Source organism: Juglans microcarpa x Juglans regia, unplaced genomic scaffold (assembly GCF_004785595.1).
Source record: "Juglans microcarpa x Juglans regia isolate MS1-56 unplaced genomic scaffold, Jm3101_v1.0 JmScfU0016, whole genome shotgun sequence".
Taxonomy (NCBI): domain Eukaryota; kingdom Viridiplantae; phylum Streptophyta; class Magnoliopsida; order Fagales; family Juglandaceae; genus Juglans; species Juglans microcarpa x Juglans regia.
The window spans coordinates 1-19,955 of record NW_024475760.1 but is presented as its reverse complement, the minus strand read 5'-3'; the positions used below and the strand labels follow the sequence as shown (position 1 = coordinate 19,955).

Genomic DNA, 19,955 nt, shown 5'->3' with positions numbered 1-19,955 from the left:
AAAGAAGGATAAAACAGGAAGCAAAACTCAACCGTGCTCTAACCAAACTGAAGGTACATTCATATACAAGTTTGTCGAATTACATTAAAAATCCATGAAGGTCTTGAAACAAATACACACACACACACACACACACACACAGGAGCTAAAATTAAGAAGGAGCATCACGAAAGGCTAGTGGCATTTCCTCTACGCCCATGGTTAGAATTTCGTGATAAGCTAAGTTATTCGGAGAAAGCTTTTGAAGATTGATGGTGCTAAGGTTGGTCTTAGGGTTCTCCATCAATAGATGTCGCAGACGCTCAAGACCTTCCCTGTACCCATAGATCCAAGCGTCATTGCGAAGGACAGGAGCCAAGCTGAGTTGGGACTCAAGGAGATCTGCCCAATGCCGAGCAGCATCCAAAGAAGACTCCAAATGAGAGACCTTGAGTTGAACACCCGATCTCCTATAGAGCAACACTCCACTACCATGGAGACCAGGTCGGCAAGTATAAATAAACGCTTCCTGCAACTGACAAGAAGGTTAACTTCTATACTCATCTTTACTATCATTTTCTCTTCATCTCCTACATCAAAACTAACTTAAGTATCGGAGGTACAATAGACACCGAGGTCCCCTTCTCCACTGTGCAGGTAATAGTCCGAGAACCGTCTGTGTAGAGTTGCCCAGACCTGCGAAACACGATATCAACTGGTGCCTAAAATTTTCCTTCATAAAATAATTTATGTGCCTAGACTGTGGTGTAATGGAGAGATAGATCACATGATTGATTGAGGATGAATTAAATTGACGGGGTGAGAAGTTACAATATTAGGATGAAATTAGAGGTTATAATTTATCTTGGTGGGGCCAAAATTGTTATTTGGGAGGCCATTTTACGAGAGATTTCAAAATCTCTATTGGGGGAGCTGAGAACGTGGTTATGGGACATGATAATTAAGGACTCAGGAGTTAGGACCACATTATGTCGACGGTGGTGGGGTGAGATAGCCAGATCTGAAAGATTTGAAGATAAGGAGGAATCCAATCGTTTGGTGGGTGTGGCCCATGGCCTTGGAGGCACCTCATGTGGTCCAAGTCAAACTCTATAGCTAGCCATCTTCTATTATTGCCGACCGGAAACTGACTTCGCTTATAAATACATGCATATTGCATATGCTAATATTGATAAGGGAAGATATCAAAATATAGAACAAGTCCAAAACATGGAAGTCCAAGAAGATGGAGACCATTTCATAAGCTCGCAGTTGGGAGGCTTGGCAGGCACCCAAATGGCTCTAAGAGCTGCAATTGAGCTGAAAGTGTTCAGTATAATCGCAGATGCAGGGCCTGATGCTCATCTTTCTGCAGCAGAGATAATTTCAAAGATCCCAACAAAAGATCCAAGTTCTGCAGCATGGACTTTGGAGAGGGTGCTAAGAGTTCTTGGTGGAAACTCCATCTTATCAATAATATCTCGGAAGCCGTCAGGAAATAATGGAGAACATGGACTCCATGAATGGACCTATGGCCTGACAAAGAAAAGCCGACGCTTAGCGAGTAGCAGTAGTACCACCGACGAGCTGGCAAGTTTCACAACTTCCTTTATCTTATTTACTACTGAAAGGGAGATGCTGGAAAGCCAATATATGATCAAGGATGCGGTGCTTGATCCTGGAAGCTCGCCATTCTACAAGGCCTATGGAGTGAACTTCTTTGACTACATGGGAGAGAAGCCAAGATTGAGACAACTGTTCGATGACTTTATGGAAGTTAGCGGTAAATTACAGTTTGAGGATGTGTTCAAGTTGTACGGTGGCTTCAAAGATTTGAAGGAGTTGATGGATGTGGGGGGCGGCATTGGAACCACTCTTGCAAAGATAACCTCTACGTATCCACACGTTCGGGGATTGAACTTTGATCTGCCCCATGTAATTGATGCTGCTCCCAAGCTCCCAAGTTAGACCTACACCTTTGATCTCTGGATTTCATTCTATTTGTTCAACTTAAAGAGTTCCTCTCTTACAACTTGGTTTGTAAATACGTCATTTATTGCCGCAAATACGTATTTTTGATGTGGAGTACATAAAAGTGCTATATATATATACATTCTTAATTAATCATGTCTAGTACTTATTACTTACGATATTAATCAACTCCAAATATTATTCATTTGTCTTTAGGTGTAAAGCATGTGGCTGGAGATATGTTCAAATCGATCCCAAATGCCCAAACAATTTTATTGCAGGTTTTCTTCTTGAGAAACGCTACAAAGATGCCTTAAACCATACGCTCTCACCTAATGAATATGTGATTTGTCATTTTTACCCTTCTATTTAAACACATGACATATTTAAGTATTAAGATAGAAGGGCAAAAATGACAAATCATGACATATTGATTAGGTGGAAGGGTACTGTAGTGTAAGGCTCTCCGGTAGAATTTCTCTTCCTTCTTATTCTCTTATGAATTCTTTGTTTATTTTTTAGGTATCCTTTTATTCATGCATTCTTGGGGTTATATGGTAATTCAAATTAGAGGGCAGGTAAGGGAATTAAGCATGATGTCTTGGGAATTGAACTTATAGCCAGTATGGACTTTGAAACTAGAATGGAAAGTTAGTTAGGGCCTAGAAGAACAAAAAGGGATCCCAAAGCTGCAATTGAGATACAAAATAGCTTATAATTAACAAGGGAAAAGCCAATAAATTTGGTTCTTATTGAAAGAAACTATATATATATATATATAGGAAAAATGCATGAAATATGAGTGTGTGTGTATATATATATACACACGTATATAATAATTATGTGATCATAATATGAAGTATATAATATAAATACTTCACTATCATAATACAATATTCCAAACATGTGTGCATTTTGATTTGTGCATAAGCAGTGTATACTCCATAACTGGGATGATGAGCATTGCAAGAAGTTGTTGAGAAATTGTTGGGAAGCATTACCACAAGAGGGAAAGGTGATAATCGTGGAAATGGCAATCTCTGAAGAATTGGAAAACAATGTCGAGGCAAACGACGTTCTAAGGGAAGACTTCTTTATGATGCTCCTAACAAATGGAGGTAAAAAGCAAACACTAGCAGAATTCAAGGATCTGGGAAAAGCTGTAGGGTTTACTAAAGTGGACATCTTCCCAATGCCTCATTGGTCAGTTCATGTTATAGAGTTTCATAAGTAATTAAGAGTACCCATGTGTGAGTTCCAATTTGCCAGAATAAAACGAAATGGTTGAGAATAAAATTTAAAGCAATGTAGAGCAAACAAAAACAAATGGAAGACCTAGTGCACCTTAATTTCGTGTTTTAATTTCTTTATAATTAATAATATAACTTTCTGTTGCTTTGTATGTTTCTCCTTAGTTTAATTTATAACATATTTCTCCTATGTTTTATATTAAAGTTATTGTAAGATGTCGATCCATCTAGAATAATAAGACAGCACCCAAGATATGTTTACGATAATAGGCTTAGTGTTGCCCACAACATATTTAAAAAAGAAAATGATTTAGCCATAAAGAGATTTTACAAAAGTAAACTCATAAAATGAGCTGTCTTGATGTGGTACGTTAGATTGTAAAGCTACTTATATTACAAAATATATCTAAGTATTATATTAAGCAATGTTAGTTTGTAAGCGTACTTTTATGAGATCTTTTTGTGGTTGTAACACTTGTCTTTTACAAATTTATTCTCAATCATCTCGTATATATTGCCAACAAGATCATGGAGATTGAAATGTAAACATGAGATACTTGATACTCTCTTGGGCTTCAACAATAAGCAGATCGTACAAATTAGTTATGTAACACCCGGATCCAGCACCGAACCTGCTTTCTAAATATTTTTGTTCTAAGCTTATGAAAAGCCTAGTTGAATTTTTTTTATTACAATGTCACGAGCCCAAATTGGTTTTTAATGGAGAAAAAGCCCATTTATTGTATCATACCCATAGCCCAAATACATGGAATGGACCAATAAGCCCAAGCCATGGCAACTAGGGAGCAGTTTTCACTCTCATATCCCATGCACGTACATGATCTACTCCCCCTAGGGTTTTCAACAGCGGCTATATATACCACTACTTTGATCAAACAACCATATATATCATCTCCCGATTTTCTCTCCATTTGATTTTTAACTCCCCACAATTCATGGTCGCGATGACCTCACCCTCATTCATGTTAACGTCATCGATAGGGTCGTTGTGTGCGGGGAAGTCCGTGGAGCAACCTCAGGAGGACCATAAGGCGCAAGGCAGACTCAACCTTGATCACAAACACCAGATCATCATCGGCCGGTGAAATAATCTCGTCGAAGGAGTTGGTTGTGGGCACCTAGGGGTGACCTGAGGCCTCTCCGCCACTCTTCAGGGGTGCTGGTGAGCGCCTACCCCTTGTGAATGTGGATTCATCCAAAGGCATCGCTCCCAAATGAGCCTTCTTCTTCTTCTTACCTCCTATCGCTGAAGGTAGGCCTCTTTCTGAACCATGTGTTAGAAATTGATGACCGAAAACATGTCCCCTGCTAGGTGCCATTACAAATCTATCAATATTGGAAGGGATTAGAATTACCTATAACCAGGTCGAGCTATTGTTCTTATCTGCCTAGGCTTGTACCGACCGAATGCGAGCCCCGTCTTGGTCAGGAAGAATAATCTCCAAGCCACGATCATCGAGAACTGGATTCCACGAAGCCTTAATGGGAAATTCTTGGTTTGCCGACTCTTCCTCAAGAAATTCTCGGCCATCGCCCAATTCGAAGAAGAATTTCTTTTGCCAATCTTTGGCACGAGAATACTTGCTTTCAAGTTGGAACAATTTATTGTGACCCTAAAACTGCAAAGATTCCCCACCAAGCGCCTGACATCGTGCAAAGAAAGAATTCACAAGCAGTAATGTCAAGATACTCATCACTTGTGGGTTCCAAAACTCGTCCCAAAGAACACATCAATCCGTCAGAATCCTCCATGCATTAGGCAGGAGTTGGGCTAGAGCAAGACCCAGGAAGTCTAGCACATCACGCACAGGATGGACAAAGGGAAAGAGGAGCCCTATCGCGAGCATGGCCAAATACAGGGTCATGAAAACAGCCATTCCCCTCATATTGATGGCTCCACGGCACTGCTTAGGCAGGCCCATGGCCACAAAAGTTGGGATGTTGTAGCTATCCCTCGTAGAGTCCAACTCGCGACGGGAGATAGTCGAAGACTATCGATGGCCTTCGAAGATTGAATGAGGAGCAACTACCCCTTCAGGAGAAGGGTTAACGGCCACATCCTCAGAGTGAGAAGGAGGGTCGCGTAGTCGTGAAGACCTCTCTCTATGGGATGAAGAAGGGAAGTTGGGTTTGGAGGAAGCCATTGATTCAAGAAAAAACTGGTAGGAAAAACAAGGAAGCAGAGTGTTTGGGAGAAGGAGAGAATACAAGGAAAGGAGAGTAGCGAAAATGAGTGTTCGAGAAGAATGAGTAACTATAATAACTATAATACCATTCGGTTTAGGCCAAAAACAGGGCATACATATTTTGTTCCAACATAGGAATTTAACTACACCAAAACACAAGCTAAAACACTTAATTAACTTCTAAAATCATATTAAAACAAATGGGTCAAATTAGGATTTTACTTTAAGCTCTTGGCCCCTTTCAAGAGGTAACATAGAGGACCAAATGGTGGTAAACCCGTGTGGATGAAGAGCAACATAATATCACTGTTTTAAACCCCAAAACCGACCGAAACATCATGGGTAAGAAAATGGTGAAATTTGAAATCCATATGAAAATCATGGTAGGAAGTGAACCAAGTGTAACGCCCCGATCCCGAAGGTCTGGAGAGTTAGCTCTTAATACCTAAAATCAACTTAAATAACACAACTATAAAATCCAGAAAATTCCATAAAATATTAATCCATTTAATCAATCCAAATATCTAAGTTCCTCCATGGGGACAATAAAGAAATTCTCAATAACATAAATTAGAAATCCTCCAAAAATTCAAAATTATCCTTAATTCATCAAATCAAAATACCCAAAAAATAAAATCAGTTTACTAACTACGACTCTAAAATAAGCACTTGTACCCTTAGGCACTTATTCCACTTCGATCATCACACCTTGCTAAAACTTCCTACTCTTGTCCTCCAGCTGAACCATCAAAATTATCTGAAAAATATATGCAGATAAGGGGTGAGTTATCAACAACTCAGTAAGCAGAGGACATATACTAGTATGTAAACATGAGCATTTATAGAATTCAGAATGCAGAAACAAAATATTTTCTTTCAGAATAACATTTTCATAATGCAGCGTCAGATCAAGTTATCAAAAATATCAGAGCGAAAGTTCGAAAATATTCATAATCAAAATCCCTTTGGCATAACATAAACTAAAACATCACATCTTATCTTATCATATCAGGATAAATACCAAGTTTAACCCCCGTGGTAGGGTTGTGCCAATCCCGGTAGCTAATCGAGTAGAAACAGAATGTGAATCTTCCCCTTATTCATTCTCGGAGCCGCGAGTGTGCGCATAGGAAAGACCACGCAGAAAACCACTTTGTTTCTAATGTGAGTGCACGAGAAACAGAAAAGTTGGTACTAACCCGAACAGAGACCACAGCTTTACACCCGTGGTGAGGTCAGAATGGAACAGAAACAGAAACAGAATGTTATGCCAGAGGTTTTTTGAAATCACATCATATCATATTAGAGTATAGAAAATCATCAGAACAGAACAGAGCAAAATCATATCACAAAACATATTTTATGTACAAAATTTCATATTCGCTCTCTTTTTCAAAGTTCAGAAACAGAATGTCAAAAATAAGCTCATGTTTATACCAGTCATGATAGAAAATACTTTATTCCTAAATAGAATCTCATGAGTAGTGCATAACAAATAACTGAACTCGTTTCAGATTTCTTTTCATAACAAAACATGCACATTTTTCAAAAAGGACCTCAGTTCATTTTATTTTAATGCAAAGTTTAGCATAAGAACCCCGCTTACCTGGACTTCTTAGCTTTTTCAGAAGTTTCTTAAAAAATATCGAACAATAATTAATCGCCACCTATAACATAATAACGCAGTTTTCATAAATTTTCAATCGAATGCATATTTCAATATTTAAACCTAAGATGCTAAAATGACCTATTTTATTATTCCTCAAAACCTAAAATTCTCATAATTCCCAAAATACCCTCATTTTTCCAAAACCATCAATAGCCACTTAATCGAATTCGGAATAAGAATTTAATCAAGCAAGTATTAAAATAAATATAAAACTCAATAAAAATTAATATTCAAAATATCTGAAATACCAGCAACATTTTATAAATAAAAAGAATACATTGGTTACTAAAATTTTCATAAAATAAGTCATGAAAAAATCCTCTCTTAAAAAATAGGTTTACTTCCTTTAATTAACAATATTATTAAAATATAAATATAATATTTATTGAAACTTAAAGCAAAACTCATTTAAACATAAACCCCAAAAAAAAACTTCTCACCCGAAAACATTAGGTTAAACCTACATTCCATATAAATAAATATATATGTATATATTAGGTCAAAACTAGTAAGTACCCAAGTTAAAACTTTACTTATATATATACATACATATATATATATATATAAGTACACCTTATGAATAAAACTAACGATGAACATACACATGAATAATAGAAAAATGCAGTGGCGGCAGGGACTCACCGATAAGGTAATGTGCGACGGTGCAGTGTGCGATGGGATGTGGTGCACTCGATGGCTATGCACTGGATGAAAGAGAGAGAGAGTGATGCACGGTGAGAGGGACAAAGTCATGATATACAGAGTGAAACACAGAGTGCATGGAGGTGTTATCGAGAGAGTTACACGCGGCAACGGCCTGGGTGGCTATCGACGGTGGCACGGCTAGGCGTGGCTGAGATGCTGGACTTTGGGTCCCCCTTGCGCCACAGAGAAGACGTCTGAAAGGGTTGGTCAAAGTGCAAAAATTACCGTTGCTTGGAGGAGCAACCAATTGCTCTGTTTTGATATGCGGAAACACGGGTGGTCGGTTCTCTATGCAGGGTTGCCGATCTCGCGTGGGCTGGGCACAGAGGTAAAGAGCGGAGATTTAAAGGGCTGGTTGAGGTGAAAAGAAAAGAAAAGTGGGGTATGGCTGGCGTACCCTCTGTGGAGTGGCTTTCGGTACATGGTGTGGGTTGCAGCTTACGATTTCTACGAGGTGGTGGTTGTGTCGTATGGCAAACGGACAGAGGGTTCATGCATGTCTGGGCAAGGAGGTTGCTGGTGGCAGTTCCACGGTGGTCCCATGGTTGATAGAAAGAGATGCGGCTGCTGGGCTTCACGCGACGTGCAACGCTGGAGGATGAGGGAAGGAGGGCCGAGATCGAAACTGACTATGGTTCATGGATGGAGCTTCTGTGCGTGCGTGGGTGGAGAATGCCATGGGAGTTTTGCAACATCTAGGCTTGGTAAACCAACATGCAGGTACATGTATACATATATATATATATTGGTGATGAAAAAAAACCCTAGAGAAAAGAGAGAGACGTGCGGAAACTGAGTCATGCATGTGTATGCATGTCGTGGATGAGAGGAAGACCAAGGGGGAAAAGAAAATAGATAGAAAGAATAAAATGTGCGGAAGTAGACGTGTGAAAAAAAATAGATTAAAAAAAATAGAATAAAGTAAAACAAAATAAATAAATAAATAAAATTGAGTTTGATTGGGTCCAGGTGTTACACCAGGGGTTTATTACCTTCAATATTTCATCATTTGGAAGATAAAATCAAGCTTTGGTTCCAAGCTTTGAAGAAAATATTTTTCTTCTTCCATTGCTATGGAGTCACAAGCTTGAGGAAGATAAAAGAGCTTGTTTTCTTGAAGATGAATAGAAAAGAGAAGAAGAAAAGATAAAGGTGTGCATCGGTTAGCTCTTGGAAAGGAAGATGAAATTTTATTTATTTTCTCGGGTGAGGGTCGACATTTTAAGGGAACTAAGGGGAATTTTTTTTTAATTCTTACCTTTTGTGTTGCTTTGGACGATGGGTGGAAGGAAGTAAAGTCAATGGCTTCTTTAGGAAGCTTGTGAGTCAAATGGCTTGATGGCTGGCTTTAGAAGCCTATGGATGCAAAGCTTATTTGCTTGTCTTGGGAATCTAATGAGTGAAAGAAATAAAAGGGTTTTAGTTGACTTGGTCAAGACTTATCACATATGATTGGGAGGAGAAGATGAAGACTTTTCTTTTGTCTTTCTTGGTTGCTTCCTATAGGTGAAATGGGATAAAGGAATCTAGTTTTGTCTTTTTCTTCTCCTTTGTATGGCTTTCACCGTAAGCTTAAGAAGAGACAATGACTTTAGGTCTTTGTTTCCTTCTTCCATCACAAGGAAGCAGGTGGATGGTGGAGATCTATCTACCTCAATGATGCTTTTCACCTAATAATCTAATGATAGAGAATAATTGGACTATTTCTTAAATAAATAAAAATAAAGGACTTAAGGAAAAATATTTTAAGGTCTTAATAATAATACCCTTGATTTATTTTAATAAACCATATTTTAAAATGAAACATTCACATCTTAAAATAAAATAATTGGAAGTAATAAAAATATTTTTATCTCAAAATATTTAACTTAAAGAATTAATAAAAACGACGTAAGGACCTGCGTAGTAAGACTCGGGTATTAGAATTGCATATGCTAATATTGATAAGGGAAGATATCAAAAGATAGAACAAGTCCAAAACATGGAAGTCCAAGAAGATGGAGACCATTTCATAAGCTCGCAGTTGGGAGGCATGGCAGGCACCCAAATGGCTCTAAGAGCTGCAATTGAGCTGAAAGTGTTCAGTATAATCGCAGATGCAGGGCCTGATGCTCATCTTTCTGCAGCAGAGATAATTTCAAAGATCCCAACAAAAGATCCAAGTTCTGCAGCATGGACTTTGGAGAGGGTGCTAAGAGTTCTTGGTGGAAACTCCATCTTATCAATAATATCTCGGAAGCCGTCAGGAAATAATGGAGAACATGGACTCCATGAATGGACCTATGGCATGACCAAGCAAAGCCGATGCTTAGGGAGTAGCAGTAGTACCACCGACGAGCTGGCAAGTTTCACAACTTCCTTTATCTTATTTACTACTGAAAGGGAGATGCTGGAAAGCCAATATATGATCAAGGATGCGGTGCTTGATTCTGGAAGCTCGCCATTCTACAAGGCCTATGGAGTGAACTTTTTTGACTACATGGGAGAGAAGCCAAGATTGAGACAACTGTTCGATGAGTTTATGGAAGTTAGCGGTAAATTACAGTTTGAGGATGTGTTTAAGTTGTACGGTGGCTTCAAAGATTTGAAGGAGTTGATGCATGTGGGGGGCGGCATTGGAACCACTCATCCAAAGATAACCTCTACGTATCCACACGTTCGTGGATTGAACTTTGATCTGCCCCATGTAATTGATGCTGCTCCCAGGTTAGACCTACACCTTTGATCTCTAGATTTCATTCTATTTGTTGAACTTAAAGAGTTCTCTTACAAGTTAGTTTGTAAATACGTCACTTATTGCCGCAAATACTTATTTTTGATGTGGAGTATATAAAAGTGCTATATATATATATCCTTAATTAATCATGTCTAGTACTTATTACTTACGATATTAATCAACTCCAAATATTATTCATTTGTCTTTAGGTGTAAAGCATGTGGCTGGAGATATGTTCAAATCGATCCCAAATGCCCAAACAATTTTATTGCAGGTTTTCTTCTTGAGAAACGCCACAAAGAAGCCTTAAACCATACGCTCTCACCTAATCAATATGTGATTTGTCATTTTTACCCTTCTATTTAAACACATGACATATTTAAGTATTAAGATAGAAGGGCAAAAATGACAAATCATGACATATTGATTAGGTGGAAGTGTACTGTAGTGTAAGGCTCTCCGGTAGAATTTCTCTTCCTTCTTATTCTCTTATGAATTCTTTGTTTTTTTTAGGTATCCTTTTATTCATGCATTCTTGGGGTTATATGGTAATTCAAATTAGAGGGCAGGCAAGGGAATTAAGCATGATGTCTTGGGAATTGAACTTGTAGCCAGTATGGACTTTGAAACTAGAATGGAAAGTTAGTTAGGGCCTAGAAGAACGAAAAGGGATCCCAAAGCTGCAATTGAGATACAAAATAGCTTATAATTAACAAGAGAAAAGCCAATAAATTTGGTTCTTATTGAAAGAAACTATATATATATATATAGGAAAAATGCATGAAATATGAGTGTGTGTGTGTATATATATACACACACACGTATATAATTTTGTGATCATAATATGAAGTATATAATATAAATACTTCACTATAATAATGCAATATTCCAAACATGTGTGCTTTTGAATTGTACATAAGCAGTGTATACTCCATAACTGGGATGATGAGCATTGCAAGAAGTTGTTGAGAAATTGCTGGGAAGCATTACCACAAGAGGGAAAGGTGATAATCGTGGAAATGGCAATCTCTGAAGAATTGGAAAACAATGTCGAGGCAAAGGACATTCTAATGGAAGACTTCTTTATGATGCTCCTAACAAATGGAGGTAAAAAGCGAACACTAGCAGAATTCAAGGATCTGGGAAAAGCTGTAGGGTTTACTAAAGTGGACATCTTCCCAATGCCTCATTGGTCAGTTCATGTTATAGAGTTTCATAAGTAATTAAGAGTACTCATGTGTGAGTTCCAATTTGCCAGAATAAAACAAAATGGTTGAGAATAAAATTTAAAGCAATGCAGAGCAAACAAAAACAAAAGGAAGACCTAGTGTACCTTAATTTCGTGTTTTAATTTCTTTATAATTAAAAATTTAACTTTCTGTTGCTTTGTATGTTTCTCCTTAGTTTAATTTATAACATATTTCTCCTTTGTTTTATATTAAAGTTATTGTAAGATGTCGATCCTTCTAGAATAATAAGACAACACACAAGATATGTTTACGATAGTAGGCTTAGTGTTGCCCACAACATATTTAAAAAAGAAAATGATTTAGCCATAAAGAGATTTTACAAAAGTAAACTCATAAAATGAGCTGCCTTGATGTGGTACGTTAGATTGTAAAACGACTTATATTACAAAATATATCTAAGTATTATATTAAGCTTTGTTAGTTTGTAGGTATACTTTTGTGAGATTTGTTTGGGGCTGTAACACTTATCTTTTACAAATTTATTCTCAATCATCTCGTATATATTGCCAACGAGATCATGGAGATTGAAATGTAAACATGAGATACTTGATACTTTCTTTTCTTTTTTGGGCTTCAACAATAAGCAGATCATACAAATTAGTTATGTAACACCGGGGCCCCGCACCGAACCTGCTTTCTAAATATTTTTGGTCTAAGCATATGAAAAGCCTAGTTGAATTTTTTTATTACTATTTCACGAGCCCAAATTGGTTTTTAATGGATATCACATTTTCTAATGGACTTGCCATTATAGTTAAATTCTTGGAATATTTTTGGATTGGGTTAAAAATATTTTTATGGGCTGAGAAAATTTATAGGACAAGTCGTAATATTATAGAGTTTTGGATCGAGGCCCAAAAGTCAGAGAAAAAGCCCATTTATTGTATCACACCCATAGCCCAAATACATGGAATGGACCAATAAGCCCAAGCCATGGCAACCAGGGAGCAGTTTTCACTCTCATATCCCATGCACGTACATGATCTACTCCCTCTAGGGTTTTCAACTGCGGCTATATATACCACTACTTTGATCAAACAACCATATATATCATCTCCCGATTTTCTCTCCATTTTATTTTTAACTCCCCGCAATTCAAGGTCGCGATGACCTCACCCTCATTCATGTTAACGTCATCGATAGGGCCGTTGTGTGTGGGGAAGTCCGTGGAGCAACCTCAGGAGGACCATTAGGTGACAAGGCAGACTCGACCTTGATCACCAACACCAAATCATCATCGGCCTGTGAAATAATCTCGTCGAGGGAGTTGGTTGTGGGCACCTAATGGTGACCTGAGGCCTCTCTGCCACTCTTCAGGGATGCTGGTGAGCGTCTACCCCTTGTGAAACTGTATTCATCCAAAGGCTTCGCTCCCAAATGAGCCTTCTTCTTCTTCTTACCTCCTATCGCTGAAGGGGGGCCTCTTTCCGAACCATCTGTTAGAAATTGACGATCGAAAACATGTCCCCTGCTAGGTGCCATCACAAATCTATCAATATTGGAGGGGATTGGAATTACCTCTAACCAGGTCGAGCTATTGATCTTATCTGCCTAGGCTTGTACCAACCGAATGCGAGCCTTCTCTTGGTCAGAAAGGATAATCTACAAGCCACGATCATCGGGAACTGGATTCCATGAAGCCTTAATGGGAAATTCTTGGTTTGCCGACTCGTCTTCAAGAAATTCCCAGCCATCGCCCAATTCGAAGAAGCAATCTTTGGCACGAGAATACCTGCTTTCAAGTTGGATCAATTTATTGTGAGCCCTAAAACTGCAAAGATTCCCCTCCAAGCGCCTGACATCATGCAAAGAAAGAATTCACAAGCGGTAATGTCAAGATACTCATCACCTGTGGGTTCCAAAACTCGTCCCAAAGAACACATCAATCCATCAGAATCCTCCATGCATTAGGCACGAGTTAGGCTAGAGAAAGACCCAGGAAGTCTAGCACATCACGCACCGGATGGACAAAGGGAAAAAGGAGCCCTATCGTGAGCTTGGCCAAATACAGGGTCACGGAAACAGCCATTCCCCTCATATTGATGGCTCCACGGCACTGGTTAGGCAGGCCCATGGCCACAAAAGTTGGGATGTTATAGCTATCCCTCGCAGAGTCCAACTCGCGACGGGAGACATTCGAAGACTATCGATGGCCATCGAAGATTGAACGAGGAGCAGCTACCCCTTCAGAAGAAGGGTTAACGGCCACATCCTCAGAGTGAGAAGGAGGGTCGCGTAGTCGTGAAGACCTCTCTCTATGGGATGAAGAAGGGGAGTTGGGTTTGGAGGAAGCCATTGATTCAAGAAAAAACTGGGAGGAAACACAAGGAAGCAGAGTGTTTGGGGAGAAGGAGAGAATACAAGGAAAGGTGAGTTGCGAAAAGGAGTGTTCTGGAAGAATGAGTAACAGAGAAGGGGAATGCAAAGGGGCGTGAAAGGGAAACATTGCCTTGACAGGGCAGTATGAAATGACAGAAAACCTGTGTAATGAAGCGTCACCATGATACAAGTTTCATCATGCTTTGCTTGATGAGATTTCGATGGGGTAACTAGAAGAGCTTTAACCTTTCCTCTTCAGGGCCTACCGGGCCATGTCATGGGCTCGAACAATAGATTACAGACCAAATCTCAACACAAGGCACATGATACCAACATATATAATTTAAAATCATTTTAATCATCACTTATGATTAAACCATGTTTAATAACAACATAGTATTTTCAAAATATAGGAAAATACATAGTAAAATAACTATAATACCATTCGGTTTAGGTCAGAAACAGGGCATACATATTTAGGTCCAACATAGGAATTTAACTACACCAAAACACAAGCTAAAACACTTAATTGGCTTCTAAAATCATATTAAAATAAATGGGTCAAATTAGGATTTTACTTTAAGCTCTTGGCCCCTTTCAAGAGGTAAGATAAGAGGACCAAATAGTGGTAAACCCGTGTGGATGAAGAGCAACATAATATCCCTGTTTTAATCCCCAAAACCGAAACATCATGGGTAAGAAAATGGTGAAATTTGAAATCCATATGAAAATCATGCTAGGAAGTGAACCAAGTGTAACGCCCCGATCCCGAAGGTCCGGAGAGTTAGTTCTTAACACCTAAAATCAACTTAAATAACACAACTATAAAATCCAGAAAATCCCATAAAATATTAATCCATTTAATCAATCCAAATATCAAAGTTGCTCCATGGAAACAATAAAAAAATTCTCAATAACATAAATTACAAATCCTCCAGAAATTCAAAATTATCCTTAACTCAACAAATCAAAATACCCAAAAAATAAAATCAGTTTACCAACTACCACTCTCAAATAAGCATTTGTACCCTCAGACACTTATTCCACTTCGATCGTCACAACTTGCTAAAACTTCCTACTCTTGTCCTCCAGCTGAACCATCAAATTTATCTGAAAAATATATAGAGATAAGAGCTGAGTTATCAAAAACTCAGTAAGCAGAGGACATATACTAGTATGTAAACATGAGCATTTACAAAATTCATAGTGCAGAAACAAAATATTTTCTTTCAGAATAACATTTTCATAATGCAGCGTCAGATCATGTTATCAAAAATATCAGAGCGAAAGTTCGAAAATATTCATAATCAAAATGCCTTTGGCATAACATAAACTGAAACATCACATCTTATCTTATCAGGGCAAATACCAAGTTTAACCCCCGTGGTAGGGTTATAAACTACCATTATACCCGTGGCTGGGCCATTTTCCATGTTTCACCCCCGTGGTAGGGTTATAAACCACCATTATACCCGTGGCTGGGCCACATACCATGTTTCACCCCCGTGGTAGGATTATAAACCACCATTATACCCGTGGCTGAGCCTTAACAGAAACAGAATGGATTTCATCGAAAATCCGATTACAATCATATACAGAATCAGAACTTCATGCCAAGGATTTCAGATGACACATTACACCAAAACAAAATACTGAAAAGCTTCAGATCATTTCACATGTTCGGGATAAACATAAACAAAATATTCTCATTTGTTCATAACAAAACTTTTAGAATTCCTTATTTGCTCTTTTACATAGTTCAGAAACAAAGTACACAAAACTAGCTCATGTCTACACCAGTCATGGCAGAAAAACACTTTCTCTTATGTAGAATTTATGCATATGCAGAATAAACATTTGAGGTTGTTTTCAGATCATCTCTTCTAAAAAAAATAAACACATTTATTCTCAAAGTCAACCTCATTTTATTTGTTTTATGCAAACCTAGTATATGAACCCCGCTTACCTGACTTCTTCGTATTATCAACACCTTGAGCCGGAACTCTAATAGTAAGAAAACCTAAACAAAAAGAACATATATCCAACATTTAATAATCAGTCTAGTAGACTGCTATTTATTGAGTAATAAATCAAAACAGTCCCTTCACAACTCAATAACTATCCTAATAATTAAACCCGAACAACTCTCTTCACCCATTTGCATTTAAAACCCAAAACAACCACCTTCTATAACACCAAACCAATCATAATTATTTCCAAAACCAACAACAGAAACTTCAATAATTAAAACATAACCCAACTGAACTTCATTTCCAACCTTCGAATAAAACAACTTCAGTGCACACATCAATACTATTCATTCAACAATCTCAAAACTTGCAGAAAAGTTCAATACAACTAGTTCCAAAGCACCCATCATTTTACACCAAAAAGTCTCAAATAATATTTCAAAGTCGACTCACAAAACACCCAAGACTATACTCCTCAACATTCCTTAATTTTAACACACTCCACTGCTCCAACCATTAAAAAGAATACATCAACTCAAAATAAAAGTCACAAAATTTTCTACTGAAAGAATTTAATGGTTTGCGAAAAGGAAAAAAAATGACCAAGTGTAAAGCACGGCCAACCAAGTGTGTGTGCGTGATAGAACAAACTGAAGGGAGAATTACAATGGCTTATGGAATGTGTGATAGCAAGTATAAGAATAAAATTAAGAGTAATATTAAAGGGTAGGCGGATTAATTACCGAAAGTAGAGATGAACAATTAGTCCAAAGGATAGCCCCAACAAAGACAATATTCGAAAATCACGAAAACTGCACACAGCCGAAAGGAAAAATCACGAACTGCTGATGAAGACAGGAATAGAAAATAGGAAAAAGAAGGAGGGCCGATTGTTCACCTTCGAAGAACTAGAAGGTTGAGACCCACGGAAACCAGATGACGCCAGCCAAGGTGAAAACACCAGTTCGCGCAAGAGAGTCTGATTAGTTCGGAAAGTGATGAGGACGACACTCAAGTGCAGAACCGAAAAATAAAATCGTGGGGGCGTGAGAAGCAGTTGCACGGGAATGGAGGAAATCACGGAAATGCAGACCGAAAACCGAAAGAAGAAACGCAGTGGAGGAAGAAGAGAGACAGTGCACGGTATGAAGGGAATTAAATCCCTCCCCAAAACGACGCCGCTCTTCACTCAACCAGTTCAATGGGCTGGGCTTCGCACATCCGACCAAAACAAAGGGCTGGGCCTAAGCCCGGTTATTACGTTCTTCCCCCTCTTATAAAAATTCCATCCTCTGAATTTGTCACAAGCTGTTAGGATCATCGTCGAATAACTGTGGGTACTTGACTTGCATATCCTCTTCTAATTCCCAAGAGGCTTCACTGATAGCATGATTTTTCCATACCACCTTAACCAATGGGATAGTCTGATTACGTAACACCTGTTCTTTCTCTCCACAATCCGTACCGGTTCTTCTGTATAAGTCAGATCTTCCTGAAAATGAAGTGGCTCGTAATCGATAACGTGGGTGGGGTCAGGTACATACTTCCTCAGCATAGATACATGAAAAACATTGTGTACACCTGAGAGTGCGGGTGGTAGGGCTACTCTGTAAGCCACTGGTCCAATCTGATCACGAATCTCAAATGGTCCGATGTACCTAGGGCTTAACTTACCCTTCTTTCCAAACCTCATAACCCCTCTCATGGGTGCAATCCTCAAGAATACCTTATCCCCAACCTCAAACTCTAATTGGCGACGATGATTATCTGCACAGCTTTTCTGTCGACTCTGAGCTGCTCTCATTCTAGCTCGAATGGTCTCAATCTTCTCTGTTGTCTTCTGTATGATTTAAGGACCCAAAATTTGTCTTTCACCCACTTCGTCCCAATATAACGGAGATCTACATTTCCTACCATAAAGTGCTTCATAAGGTGCCATCTCAATACTAGCTTGGTAACTGTTATTATAAGCAAACTCGACCAAAGGCAAGTGTCGAATCCAAGTCCCCTTAAAATCCAACATACAAGCTCTCAACATGTCTTCTAAAATTTGAATGGTTCTTTCCGACTGACCATCTGTCTGTGGCTGAAACGCCGTGCTGAAATTTAACTTAGTGCCCATGGCCTCCTGTAAGCTTCGCCAAAATTTCGAAGTGAAACACGGATCTCTATCCGACACAATGGACGCAGGTACCCCATGCAACCTCACTATTTCCTGTATATAAAGCTCGGCTAGTTTCTCCAACTTATAAGAAACTTTGATAGGTATAAAATGAGTTGTCTTCGTCAAACAATCTACTATCACCCAAATTGCATCTTGTCCGGTCGGTGCCCGTGGAAGGCCTGTAACAAAGTCCATAGAAATATGCTCCCATTTCCATTATGGAATCTGAAGTGGTTGCAATAACCTGCTGGTCGTTGGTGTTCTACTTTCACCTGTTGGCATGTTAAGCTCTGTGCCACAAATTGAGCAATCTCTCTCTTCATACCCTCCCAAAAAAGACTCTTTCAAATCTCGATACATTTTCGTACTACCCGGGTGAACTGTGTAAGGGGAGCGGTGCGCTTCTTCAAGGATAAGTCCTTTTATTACAACACTGTCCGGCACACAACATCTATTTCCAAACCTTAACACTCATCTTCAGAAACATTAAACTCAGGTTTATCCCTTTTTCTACTTCTTCAATTAATCTCGCCAACTTAGAATCTTCTTTTTGGGCGAGCTTGATTCTGTCTATCAAAGCTGGTTGAACTATTAAACTGGCTATTAATGCCTGCTGGTCACCCACAACTACTTCAATAGAGGCTCTTTCCAAGTCCATTAATAAGTGGGGCCGAGTGGTAAGAGTTGCAATTACTGGTCCCACTGGCTTCCTGCTAAGTGCATCAGCTACAACATTAGCTTTGCCTGGATGGTAGTTAATGTTGCAGTCATAGTCCTTGACTAGTTCGAGCCATCTCCTCTGTCTCATATTTAGTTCTTTCTGAGTGAAGAAGTATTTCAAACTCTTGTGATCCGTGTAGATTTCGCACCTTTCACCATATAAATAATGCCTCCAGATTTTAAGTGCAAAGACAACGGCGGCCAACTCCAAATCATGTGTGGGGTAATTTTGTTCATATGTCTTCAATTGCGAGAAGCATAAGCTATTACCTTTCCATGCTGCATCAAAACACACCCCAAACCAATCGTGAAGCGTCACTATAAACCACAAATCCTCCTCTTTCGCTAGGGACTGTCAGAACTGGAGCTGTCACCAATCTCTTCTTCAATTCCTAGAAGCTTTTCTCACATTTTTCAGTCCAAACATTACTTGTTGTTCTTCCTAGTGAGGGCGGTAAGGGGAACCGCTATTTTTGAGAAATTGTCTATAAATTGACTGTAATAACCAGCCAAACCCAAGAAACTCCTAACTTCATGCACATTGGTTGGTTGAGTCCAGTTAACTATTGCTTCAATCTTCCCGGGGTCTACAGAAATGCCATCCCTTGAGACCACATGTCCCAAAAATGCGATAGACTCAAGCCAAAAATCACACTTCTTCAACTTAGCAAATAATTTCTTATCCCTGAGTGTCCCTAGTACTTGCCTCAGATGGTCTTCATGTTCGGCTTTGCTCTTGGAGTAGATTAATATATCATCAATAAAAACCACTACAAATTTATCCAGAAACTCATGAAATACTCGATTCATGAAGTCCATAAATACTGCTGGGGCGTTGGTTAAACCAAAAGGCATGACTAAAAATTCATAGTGGCCATACCTGGTCCTGAAAGCTGTCTTAGGCACATCCTCCGCCTTGATTTTTAATTGATGATAACCCGATCTGAGATCAATTTTAGAGAACACCTGCGCACCTTGCAACTGATCAAATAAATCATCGATGCGGGGCAACGGATATTTATTCTTTATGGTCAC

The 19,955-nt window shown here is 38.8% G+C and overlaps 2 protein-coding genes across 5 annotated transcripts; both read left to right on the top strand.

Moving 5' to 3' along the window:
* The first annotated feature begins 1,056 nt into the window (after positions 1 to 1,056).
* LOC121245266 ((S)-scoulerine 9-O-methyltransferase-like) lies at positions 1,057 to 3,397 on the top strand. 2 transcript variants are annotated; one of them, XM_041143510.1, is made up of 3 exons: positions 1,057 to 1,942; positions 2,167 to 2,231; positions 2,885 to 3,397. In XM_041143510.1, the coding sequence occupies exons 1-3, from the start codon at positions 1,147 to 1,149 to the stop codon at positions 3,182 to 3,184; spliced, it is 1,161 nt and encodes a 386-aa protein (XP_040999444.1). In that variant the 5' UTR covers positions 1,057 to 1,146; the 3' UTR covers positions 3,185 to 3,397. The 2 variants fall into 2 exon arrangements, with proteins under 2 accessions (XP_040999444.1, XP_040999446.1); XM_041143512.1 differs by lacking the exon at positions 2,885 to 3,397 and adding an exon at positions 2,473 to 2,560 and having other exon boundaries at positions 1,064 to 1,942.
* Positions 3,398 to 10,055: 6,658 nt separating this feature from the next.
* LOC121245267 ((S)-scoulerine 9-O-methyltransferase-like) lies at positions 10,056 to 11,888 on the top strand. Of its 3 annotated transcripts, none has more exons than XM_041143515.1 (3): positions 10,056 to 10,487; positions 10,707 to 10,771; positions 11,421 to 11,888. In XM_041143515.1, exons 1-3 carry the CDS (start codon positions 10,069 to 10,071, stop codon positions 11,432 to 11,434), a joined length of 498 nt encoding a protein of 165 aa, XP_040999449.1. In that variant the 5' UTR covers positions 10,056 to 10,068; the 3' UTR covers positions 11,435 to 11,888. The 3 variants fall into 3 exon arrangements, with proteins under 3 accessions (XP_040999449.1, XP_040999448.1, XP_040999447.1); XM_041143514.1 differs by having other exon boundaries at positions 11,418 to 11,888; XM_041143513.1 differs by lacking the exon at positions 11,421 to 11,888 and having other exon boundaries at positions 10,707 to 11,029.
* The last annotated feature ends 8,067 nt before the right edge of the window (positions 11,889 to 19,955 follow it).